We start from the raw sequence: 12112 nt of genomic DNA, 5'->3' as shown, positions 1-12112 counted from the left end.
TTCATGATGCACTTATCAAATTAAAAAAAGCATCTTCTACATTTTCTCTATGGTTATGACGAAGTTAAACACATTTTTTAATGTCGGGCACCTTTTCTTCAACATTAACTGAGGTCAAATTTCATGAAGAATTTAGACTTTAACAGTCGCCACCAACAGTGTCTGGTCTGTGATAGAAACGTATGTATCAAAGCTCATGTATGATTTGTAGGCGAGGACTCTTGGAAGTAAGATGGACATCAGCAGTATGATGTCACATCTGTTAAGGAGGGACCCAGGGAGAGCCGTGCGCGAGCCGGTCTCTCCCTGGGTTTGTTCGCGCGAGGACGACTGGGCGCAGGACAGGTGGTGGTCTTCTTGATTAGGAGGGAAGTTTTAAGAGAGGCTAAGGCAGGCGGGAAAGGAACGCGCTAGTGGGAGGTTGGGGAGGAAGGTTCTTTTGCCCTTCGCTACGGAGTTCATGGTGAGGCGTGTTTGGGTTTGGCCCGCCCCCATCGCAGGGCGGCCGTAGGCGTGGCAAAGGCGGCCAAGGCGTGTCTTTCTCCACGACCGGAGGATGACGGGGACGGAGCTGCGGCCCTGCCGGCTGTTTCCCCGGTGGTGGCTGCGGGTTTTCATGGAGATGTGGCGCCCTCCCCTGAAGTGCCGGGCGCCCACCAGCAGGTATGTTTGGCCCCCACTGGGGCTGCCGGCTTGCGAGGGGCGCCCGGCGGGAGGCGGGGTCGGTCTGTCGGGGGGCCTTGTGCAGGGGTCGGGAGTTTTTTGCAGCCTCTTCCCAAGCTGGGCAGCCCTCCGTGTGTGACGGGGCTCCGCGGGGGAGGAGCCCCGTCTTGTAGTGCCTCACCCATGTTATGGTATTGCTCAGGTGGAGGGCGGGCGCCCTGTGCCCTGCCGGTTGTGTCCCCAGGTGCTTCTAAGGCCTTTTTGTTGGACGGGCAGTGTTCCTTCCTGTCCCCCCCCCCCCTCCCCCCCCCCCCCTTGGTAGGGGAGCGCCCCCCCTTCCCCCCCCTCGTTATTTGTGCAGTGCTGCAAGGGGGTAGGCTGCTTTCGGGTCTGTCTCCCTGTCCGGTCTGGGTTGGTCCTGGCGGGGGGTGCTTCCCTGGAGCTGGTTTGCTCCCATGGCTTGTCCGTGCTGTCCTTTCCCCCGGCCCAGGGCTGCGGTCCAGGGGCTTGCTGGGCCTGGTTGTGGTTTTCGGTGGGACACCTGTGCTGGTCTGGGTGGGGCGGGCTCTGGGGGGTTCCTGCGCCTTCCAGTCCGGTTTTCCAGGCATTGCGTGGGGGCCCAGTGCCTTGCTGGGTGGGCTGGCGGGCGGTTTGGGCGGTGGCGCATGGGTTGTGCCTTGTCTTGGTGGGTTGTCTGTGGGCGTTCCCCTTGGCTCCGTTGGGGGTGTCACTCTCGCTGTTTCCTCGCAGTCTGGCTTGAGCGGCCCTCGTTTTCCCGGTTTCGGCTCCAGCTGGTCGGCTGGTGGCTGGTGAGCGGCTTGCGGACTGACCATACGGCTGTCTCATGTGGGGAGGGTCCGGGAGAGTTATCTGGAGCGGATTACTCTTCTGCAGCGACGTGCGCAGTGCGCATTGATGGCATTACATGGCAATGTTTCGATGGGGGACTTGGTGAAGGGGCTCTGCCTAGTGGTAGTACGCAGTTTTCTTTTTATGGTAATGTTTTAACAGTGGGTTGTACATGCTGATGATTTGGGGGAGGGGGAGTTGAGGGAGAAGGACTTTGGGGCTTTGGGCAGCACGGGCCCATCCGGGTGGGGTGGGGGCAATTTTTCCTTGACCCTCGTATCTTGCAGGGGTCACGTGCGGACCACGACACGGTAAGAGTCGGCGAGACGTCGTGCAACTCAGAGGGATCTTGTGGTGTTTCCTCAGAAGTTCTCCCAGTTGCCAAGAGGTACGGATGGGTGGTAGTCAGTTTAAAAAATAAATAAATAAATAAACAAATAAAAGATGGGGTTATTGAGGAGCGAGTCGCTCTAGCACCGCTGCTTGTGCGGCATGCGGTGGTGAATACTCATTTTGATGGGGACATTGACAGCACCTATGGAACAGGTTGCGGGGGATAGTATCCTTCCCAAGAGATTTATTTCTTTGTTTGAGTTTCCTAAATCTAGAGTCGGGAATGGCGGAGGATAGTATCCTTCCTAAGCGATTGGCAACAAGGGGAGAGTCTCCCTGCTAAGCGTACCAGATCTATTCGCTCGAGCACCGCTGCTGGTGCGGCATGCGGAGGTGAATGCTCCGGTCGGCGACACATATGGAGCAGGTTGCGGAGGATAGTATCCTTCCCAAGGAAGTGCCTTATTCTGGAGTTGGGATGCCTTTGGGTCTCCTGTGTCTGAGAATACTAAATCTAGAGTCTGGAATGGCGGAGGATAGTATCCTTCCTAAGCGATTGGCAACAAGGGGAGAGTCTCCCTGCTAAGCGTGACAGCTATTGCTACTGGGATGGGGTGATTGAGGAGCGAGTCGCTCGAGCACCGCTGCTGGTGCGGCAGTTGGAGGTGGATGCTAATGTTGCAGGGGATGTTTGGTGGCGGGGGATAGTATCCTTCATAGGAGATTTGCCTTATTCTAGTGCTGGGATGCCTTTGGGGTCTCATTTATCGGAGAAAACTGAATCCAGGATCTGGGATGGGGAGTTTGTGGATGTGTTCGGGCTCCTGCATTGTGTTGGGCAGGCAACGGCAGGGTTTAAGGAAGAAGATTTTGAATTGGCTCGGCGGCCGCGAGTTCCGACGTCTATTGACAATTGGACCAAGGGAGGGGTACAGGGGGCAGAGGACAGCCTTCGCATTTTGTTTCCGACGGCTCCTACTGCTATTAAGGTTGAGGTTTTTGCCTTGTGGTTGAAGGAATACCCCGATTTGGAGGTGGCCAAGACTTTGTCCTGGGGGTTTCCGGGTAGGTTTCCGGATTGGGTACCAGGGTCCTCGGTTGGGTCGGTGGTCTGATAATCGGAAGTCCACTGCAGAGTGCCCCCAGGTTGTGCAGAGGATGTTGGAGTCTGAGCTTGCTGCTGGTGGGATCGCTGGTCCTTTTTCTTAGCTGTCCTTTCCCGGATCTGCTAATCTTCCCCTCCGGGTGTTGTCACCAATACGGTGGCTGGGGAGTTCCGGCTCCTACACCATTTGTCCTGGCCGGAGGTTTCCATCTATCAATGATTTCATCGACCAGGCAGTTTCTAGCGTGTCCTATGCTTCGGTGGCTGACGCCCTGAGGCAGGTTTGCACTGTGGGCCCTGGTGCGCTTCTGACGGACAGTGACATTCGTTTGGTTTCGCCTTCTGCCCATTCATCCGTGGGATTTTTGGTCTCTTGGGTATGCACTTTGGGGACATTTTCTATGTTGACGGGGTTTTGCCGATGGGCTGTTCGGTGTCCTGTCCCCTCTTCGGGACTTTCAGTATTTTTTCTGCAATAGCGCTTTCGCTTTCATCAGTGGCCATGTTTTGGTATGTCATTGTTTGGATGCTTTCCTTTTCCTTGATGCACGGCATGTACCATGTTGACCTTTTTGGGAATTGCAATCGATACCACGGTTATGGTTGCGAGGCTGTCTGCTGGCAGGGTGCGCAAACTCTCTGCTTTCATCGGGTTGGTGTTGGGCGAACGCAGGTTGGAGCTCCGTGCGCCTTGCCGCACCTGTCAGTGCAGCTTTGGGTATCTGGTTGCAAATTTTTTGCAGGCTTTTACCGGCGTGTCCTTGTTTTTTGCGGACGAGGACATTATCTGAGCCTGTTCATTGGCGGGGGCAGGGGCGCAGCATTGTTTTTTAGGACTGTTCCTTTTGCTGGCGGCTCTGTACAGCTGGGGGGTAGAGTTCCGGACCCGATCTGTGTTGTTCCACGTGGACAATATGGCGATGGTTGACCTTGCTAACAGGCAGAGAGCAAAGGTTTTTTGCGTATGTTGACACTGTCGAGTGCTTTCATGTTGTGGTGTTCGCACCTGGTTATTGTATTCACTACTCGATATGTTCCAGGGGTCATTCATTGCATTGCTGATGCTTTATCTCGCTTTACGTGGTTGGAATTCCGACGTTTGGCTCCTGGGGCAGATCTAGAACCGTTAACGATCCCGCAGTACGTATGGGCCTTGGGGGATTGAGAGTCTTACAGTGGGTTGAGCATTCTGGGCTGACACCACCCGTCGGAGCTATTTCCAGGATTAGGGGGAATCTTTGCAGTTCGGTGAGAACAATTTTTCGGTCAGGCATCGGTGGTTTTTTTTGTCTGCGGAGCATTTTTGTTGCATTTTTGTTTTGTATTGGTGGACGGAGGCCTCTCCCTCGCGTCAATTTTGAGTCCGCTGGCAGGGATCTCTTTTTTATGGGCAGCTTCGGTGGGGGAGGGATCCTGCTGGGGGGGGGGTGCTGGTCATGCAGGTTTTGAACAGTTTGGGTAGTTTACAGGCCGGTGCTCGGAGGCTGCGGCAGCCGGTGATTTTTGATTTGCTTCAACTGATGTTAGCACAGTTGGCTGTCTGCTGTTCTGACGCTTTTGAGTGTCGGAAGTTTCGTTTGGGTTTGGTGTGGTTATTTTTGGGGGCATCCCGTGCTTCTGAGTTGTTGGGTTTGTGCAACAGGGCGGGTATGAATAACAGGTGGAGTGGTGCTGGCACAAGACAGGGTTCGTTTCTGGTTGCGAATGTCTAAAACAGTTCAGTTGGGAGGGGTACATGGGTTTTTTCTTTGGGCGGAGCGGTTGTCATTTCTTGTTGTCCTGTGGGGGAATGGGAGGCTTTCTGGGCGTCCCCTCCTTTTTCCACTGGGGGTAATTTTTCTGTCCCGCTGATGGCAGTCTGATTGTTGTTTTCGCAGTTGTTGGCTGTTCTGAGAAAGGTGCTATTAGGTCTGGGGCGGGGTCCTTTTCAATTTTGGTGCTCATTCCTTTCGGATTGGGGCGGCGACGGAGGGTGACAGGTTGGGGTGGGACTGGTTCCAGATTTGCTTAATTGGGAGTTGCAGGTCGAGATGTTGTGCGAAGTATGTAAGAAAATGACTCGCCTGTGTTTTCCTAACATTGGTTTTTCTCCTAGGTCTTATAACAAAAAAATAAAAAACAGAGCCTGGGTGTGCACCATGGTGATCTGGACGGCGTTGGTGCCACGCTTCCAATGGACTGGGGCGAGGGATTCTGCAGCCATGGAAACGGCGCGGGCAAAATATTGAATCGTTCGATGCAATTGTTTTGTACAGACTTATGCATTTATTAGTTGGCTCACCCTCATTTGCAACTTTCTGAGAAACATTTCTTTTGCGGGTTGGAGTCCACCTGTCGCAATTGGGTCTTTCTTTTATATTTTAGAATTGCGTTATTTAATAGCTACAGTACTGGACGTGCACTTGTGGTGTTCCCCGAACCCCCCCCTTTTTTGTCCTTTCCTTTGGGTGGGGCAGGAAAACTCTAAAGGTTTTCCTGGGTGGCGGTTTCTAGTGGGGGGTGGGCAGCCTGGAGCGGGTTGGTCCATCCTCAAAGGGCAGTTAAAGGAAATGAGGGGGTATTCTTCAAGAGTTAGTTGTTTCTGGTTTGGGTTAGGTTAACTTGGTGGGGGGGGTTACTCCTAGGTAGGGATGCTTAGTCGAGCTGGAAGATTTGGATTTTATTAATTATTAAATAATGTGTTGGAAAGATGTTTGATGTACACACCTGTCTTAAATAAAGTGGCCTTTCTTGCTCTCAAAGAGGTGTGGACAGTGTTTTCTTGCGCGAGGAGGGACCCAGGGAGAGCCGTGCGCGAGCCGGTCTCTCCCTGGGTTTGTTCGCGCGAGGACGACTGGGCGCAGGACAGGTGGTGGTCTTCTTGATTAGGAGGGAAGTTTTAAGAGAGGCTAAGGCAGGCGGGAAAGGAACGCGCTAGTGGGAGGTTGGGGAGGAAGGTTCTTTTGCCCCACCCACCCGTCCCCCTTTTTTCTCTAGGTTTTTCCCCATTTTGCAGTATTTTTCGTTACTGCTATGGCCTTCTGGCCTTGCCACTTTAGGACAGGTGTCTTGTTCTTTTGTAGGCGGTTTCTAGTGGGGGGTGGGCAGCCTGGAGCGGGTTGGTCCATCCTCAAAGGGCAGTTAAAGGAAATGAGGGGGTATTCTTCAAGAGTTAGTTGTTTCTGGTTTGGGTTAGGTTAACTTGGTGGGGGGGGTTACTCCTAGGTAGGGATGCTTAGTCGAGCTGGAAGATTTGGATTTTATTAATTATTAAATAATGTGTTGGAAAGATGTTTGATGTACACACCTGTCTTAAATAAAGTGGCCTTTCTTGCTCTCAAAGAGGTGTGGACAGTGTTTTCTTGCGCGAATATCTTTCCTATGAAGTAACTCACAATATCACACCTAATTTCTGAATCCCAGTTTAGTGAAGCAGTCTCGTCTTTGTTTTGCAGGGAGGAACTCAGCAGTTTGCAGCCTTCTAGTCTTAAAATATAGCCCCTGGGAAAGAAAGGTTTTTTTCTAAATCCGTTTTGAAACATTCATTCTGTTTTCTACGCACTTATGTTACCTGATTTGTAACAGGATAATTAATATATGGCTGTTTCTATTGTCAACTGTAGCCCTACAAAATTGTTATTTGATAAATTCAGATTCAATAATTCTTGGAAATCTACCAAACTAACGTGTTCATACTGTATTTAAGTTAACAGACACGCAGCAACTTTTAACACAAGCAGAGAAAAATTACTTTGAAAGCAAAGTTAAGTTGGATCGAATTAATACGGAAAAAGAGGTTATCATGGAAGAAAATAAAGCCTTGGAACAAGAAAAGCATGATTTGAAACAAAGATTAAAAGAAGTTATCCAAGAGGTTCACCTAGTTAAAGACACGTGAGTTGCAACTTAGAAATTAATTTCCTAATATGTACTTGTTATTGCTGCAAAAACCTAAATATTTCTGAAAGGTGTTTTTTGTAGTTAATTTGAACTTTCTTTGGTGACCATTTTAATAAAAGCAAATTTCAAATCTCAAATTTAGCAATCAGTAGTAGGTGTACAGTGTTAAATTATTATGTCAACCATCATTCATCCGCTAGTAAATACTCATTTTGTCGAGAGAGTGAATTTTATCGTAGCAATTAGAGATAAATGTGTACCACAAAATGCTTACATGAATCACATTTTCTACACATATAATAGAAACCAGAGGGTTGAGGCAAGAAACTATCCTCTCAATGCAAGGTGTGGGAGGTAAAAAAAAGGTGCAGAAAACCAAGGAGTACACCCCTCTCTACTCCATAATTTGAAAAGAAATGCAAAGCAACATGAGACACACAGTGGTTCTGCACACAGCAATATCAAAGTCTTTAGAAATCAATTGAATGACAGTATATGTGTACACATACAAGAATTTCCAGATGTCTTTTCATTTTTTTCAAAAAAGTTCTTTATTGAGATGTTTTTCAGATCGAATCAAATCAAACATCCAGATTCAGAATCCTCTTTCAATATTGCTTCAAAGGAAGCAGACGTATTGACGGAGCCCTGGTTTTCAAGCCGCATGAACAGACAGCACACTATAAAAATTGTGTGATCACAGAACAGGAGCAATATTGAAAAAGGATTTTGAACCTGGATGTTTGATTTATACAGTGGAGCTCTGAAGAAGTCCCCTCAGGGACGAAACTTGTCGGCTACTGGATTTTAACTGCATGATTTGATTCGACATAACTGTGCAGAGCTGCACGAGTGCCTGCACAACCCTTTGTAAATAGCCCCACTAGTCTTCCTACTAATGTCACCTTAACCCTTCGTTAACACTCAGTTTCATTTAAACCCGCCACAAAATTACAGTTTTTTACACTACAGTAGCAAAATAAATGTTATATTGTGCATCTGAATCAAGACTGTATACAATAACATATCTAAGAAAGGATCTCTGGTAGGGTAGCTTTGTGTTCAGGGTTGGGATGCAAGGTCTGAGAAAGGACCCTGTGAAGTTGACATTGATCACAACTCCACAAGCCTAAGATGGTGGTGGTTCATGAGTTAGGCATTTTGGGAAATGGCATACTAAGCTTCGTAACATAAAGGCTGAACTCTACTTGACCTTACAAGCTACATTTGTGCTCAGAGCTTTTCTGTTCTTCCATGTCCTTCTTGGCTGGGCATCTGTAAAATATGGATGGATATCCTGATACCAATGAGAGCCGTGTTATGCGGCGTATTCTAGAACGTCCTTTCCTACATGTCAAGAAAGGACTTGAGGGTACAGCCGTGCACAACCGTCTCCACTGTGTCTATTCCAATGGCTCCCCAGCCCCGAAAGCCAGGCAGTCACGCCAGCTCTGGCAGTTGTCTGTTATTCCATAGTGGAGTTTACCTAGTGAGTCTCCCCCACCAGCCCATCTGGCGGAGCGCAGACTTCCAGATCTTAAAGATCGTGACAGTGGCAGGTGGTAGTTCCTTAACCAGTGCCATCGAATAGAGAACCATGTGTAGCGCATTGTCTCCCCGCAGCCAACGTTCTACGGCGTATGCCGGTGTCCACGATCACGTACCACCATTCGTTGAGGACGAGGAGGTGTGATGCCATGTAGTACGAATGAATGTCTGGGCAAGCCACTCCACCAGAATAGGTAGATTGGAAGCAGGTCCTCAGCTCAACTTGCGATGCACCACCCCCCCAGAGAAACCGGGCAAGAACAGTGTTCAATTGACGAAACCACGTCTGCTTGATTGGATAGGGGTGATTTTGTAATTGATACAGAAGGCGGGTTAGAGAAACCGTTTTAAAGATGGCCGATCTGCCAAAAAGAGACAGGGGCCAATGGGACCACACACGTGTCTGGTTGCTCACCTGTATCCACAAAGAGGTGAGGTTCTTGTTCCATGCCACTGACTGGGACGCTGAGAGAAAGACGCCCAAATACTTGAAACCATCTGGAGCCATCACTACTTCTTGTGACCAGTCACCCAGCCAATCCCCGCCCCACATCGGCCCAACAAAATGATTTTCGCTGATTCATGTAGAGGTCTCACCAAAGATTTGCATAATGCGTACAAGGCGTGGACCAGTCTGGTCAAGATTTGTGAGGGAAAAACAAAACATCGTCCACATAAAGTGCTATGCGATTGGACATTCCTAATGCCCATTCAAAACCGCACATCTCAGCGTCAACTCGATTTTAGGCTGCCAAATGCTCCATGGCGAGCGCAAAGAGATAAGGGAAGAGTGGACAGCCCTGGCGTGTCCCCCGTCCAATAGGAAAGTGTCTGGAAACCGAGTCAGCCACCCTGACCGATGCGGTTATATCTGTATACCGTAGGCGAATACGATTCAGTAACCGGGGCCAATGTTTAGACGGCTGAGCAAGGCGTATAGGTAGGTCCAGCTAAGAGAGTCAAAGGCTTTATTCGTATCCGCCAGTAGCAGCGCGGCGGGGCACCCAAGTCTATTGACCACGGCTATAGCATTATGTGCATGTCTGATATAATGCTGCTTAGCAGAGCCAGGCATAAAGCCTGCCTGGTCTGGGTAGAGCAACTCCATAATGTGTGGCACCAAGCGATTGGCAATCACCTTGGCCAAGAGTTTGGCTTCCACAATGAGTAAAGAGATCAGGCAGTAGGACGAGAATTGTTCTGGGGAGTGACCCGGCTTCAAGAACACAACAATTTCGGCATGCCGGCAATCCGGTGGGAGACCACCACTCCCTGCGGAGGCCTCAAGAGCCGCTAAGTACAGTGTTAGGAGTTGTGGGTGATGTTTCTGGAAGAACTCACGGGGAAGCCATTCGGGCCCAGCGCCCTACCCGCTCGCACACTAAGCAGTGCGGTCAGCAGTTCTTCTATTGACAAGGTAACATCTAACGTGTCCCGCACTTCATCAGCTAAGGGCGGGTGGGGGGGGGAGTCATCTATACATTTCTGGACAAGTCCTGCAGGCAGAGCCTCATGAGGAGCGTACAAGTCTGCGAAATATGAAGCAAAACAGTCAGCAATGATGGACGGGTCCGTAATAGGGAACTCGTCAGGGCCGCGTATGCATGGGAGTATCTGAGGGGGCAGTGTCTGTTGGCACAGATGATGCAATAAGGCACTAGATTTGTCCCCTGACTGGTATATCCGGCTGCGAGTGGCGAGCCAGTATAGACGAGCTGCATTCAGAAGTTCTCTGGTGTACGTCTGCTGTACATTCAACAATTGTCTACGTGCAAGATTTGTCATGGCGCTGTCGGCGCTTCGCCTGCAGGTGGGTTTCAACGCCTCCCATAAATTGACTGGAGAATCTACAGAGCCTGTGTTTAATGAAAGGTAATCCGCGAAAGATTCACAGATATGCGCTCCATATTGATCGTATCGCAGCAGCCACGGTGACAGGCGCCACCGAAATTGGGATCCAGAAACAAGAGAAGGAAAACCGTTGAGTGTACCAATAAGCCCCGAGGGAGAATGTCGGCCGTCAGCAATCTATGAGTATGTGCCCCTGAGAGAAAGAGATATTCTAGCCGCAAGAAGGGCTTATGGGCTTTGGAGAAAATTGTGTACGCACAAGTAGTGGGATGGAGGGTCCTCCATGAGTCAACCCATCCCATTCCCTGAACTAGGGTAATAGTTTAGAATCCTGGGTCCCTGTTATTCGAGCCGTGGCATGCCACCTATCTTGCGACGGAGACAGAACATCATTCCAATCTCCGCCAACCAGTGTTAACCCATTCGGAAGTTCAGCCCAGAGTGTCGTTCATTTTTTAATGAAGGACCACGAGAGGAGGGGTGGCATAAACACTTCCCAGGACAATGGGTTCCCCATACAGAGTCCCAAATATCACAACAAATCTATTCTGGGGGTCCCGCCATGTCCTACTTGGAACAAAGGGGACACAACTGTATATAAGAATTGCAATCCCCTGGGAGCCTCTAGTTAATCCTGCATGATAAGTATGTGTAAAACCAAACCTCCTCAAACAAGGTGTCTTGGTTCCTGCTAAATGGATCTTCTCCAGAAAGAGAATGCCTGCCCTGTGGCGCTTAGCTTGGCGCAGCACAGCTCCCCTCTTGATCTTATCGAGCAGGCCATTCGTATACCAGCTAAGGACTCGGAGCTCTCTACCCCCTATCCCATCTAACTCCGGTTGCATGGCTGGCAGTGGCGTAAGAGCACAAAAGAGCAAGTTGAGTGGCAATGACAACTCCAGAGTTGCACAAGGCAGAGAACGCAGTGGCATTAACAGAAAACAACAACCAACCCCGCATGAAATCCCCAACCACCCCCCACCCCAATACTTCATGAACATAGAAGTGTCTAAAGTGGCGTGGTCCAGGCCAGAACCCCAACAGGGGGTAGCGGCAAGAAGCAGCCAATGGATTCTCTGCACAAGTCTCCTACCCATAGAAAAACAAACAACAGAGGTAAGAGACTCTTGAGACAATGGAAGCCTGCAATAAAATATACATTAAGTGACATATGGCATGTATAGTTACAGTTCTCGGAGCAACATCATTCAAGATGCTGTGAGTTCTGGTTGATCTTCAGGGAGTCTCTTATTGGATTTGCTACAAGTCTTGGACCTCTTCTTAGATCGCGATCAACGCCTCTGTCGGCCACCCTTTCCCAGGGGCCCACGTCCGGGTCCGCTAAATGATGAGTTGGATTCAATCCTTGGTGGAGTATGGGGCTTAAGCCGGACCTTTTCCTCAAGCCACTGGAACACCTCCTCCGGGGACTCAAAGAAGTGGGTGCTCGCAGGCAGGCCGGGTATAGTAGGGGGTACGGAAGCTAAAGACCCCAAAGGCGAGCCTTAGCTTCCAGGAAGGTCTGTCTGCACTGCTGTACGAGTCTGCTATAGTCCGGGAATATGAGAATACGTTGCGAGTCACAGAGAAGGGAGTCTCTTGCTCTCGCCTGCTGAAGGATGACATCTCTGTCTCTGTAGTTAAGGAGACAGGCGATGATGGGGCTGGGGCGGGCGCCCGAGCGTCCGGGTGTGGTTTCTGCAGCAGTGCACGGTGAACGCGCTCCAGGACAAAGCATGTGGAGAGTGAATCGGGTGTAAGACAACTCCTGAGCCACATAGTGAGGAACTCCACTGAATCATTTCCTTCGCACCCCTCTGGAAATCCAATAAAGCAAAGATTATTGCGGCAAACGCGTCCCTCCGCATCTTCGACCTGTGTTGG

General features: G+C 50.0%; 1 protein-coding gene across 1 annotated transcript in view; it reads left to right on the top strand.

Moving 5' to 3' along the window:
• The window catches only part of LOC144824736 (uncharacterized), a 283602-nt gene that overhangs the window by 142179 nt on the left and 129311 nt on the right, over nucleotides 1–12112 (top strand). Inside the window, exon 4 of the mRNA XM_078683749.1 lies at nucleotides 6636–6823. Coding sequence (XP_078539875.1) covers nucleotides 6636–6823 — 188 coding nt within the window. The remainder of the gene's footprint in view (nucleotides 1–6635; nucleotides 6824–12112) is intronic.

Source organism: Lissotriton helveticus, chromosome 3_1, assembly GCF_964261635.1.
Source record: "Lissotriton helveticus chromosome 3_1, aLisHel1.1, whole genome shotgun sequence".
In the NCBI taxonomy this organism is placed as follows: domain Eukaryota; kingdom Metazoa; phylum Chordata; class Amphibia; order Caudata; family Salamandridae; genus Lissotriton; species Lissotriton helveticus.
The sequence above is the reverse complement of the archived record's forward strand: the minus strand, read 5'-3'. Positions and strand labels throughout refer to the sequence as shown.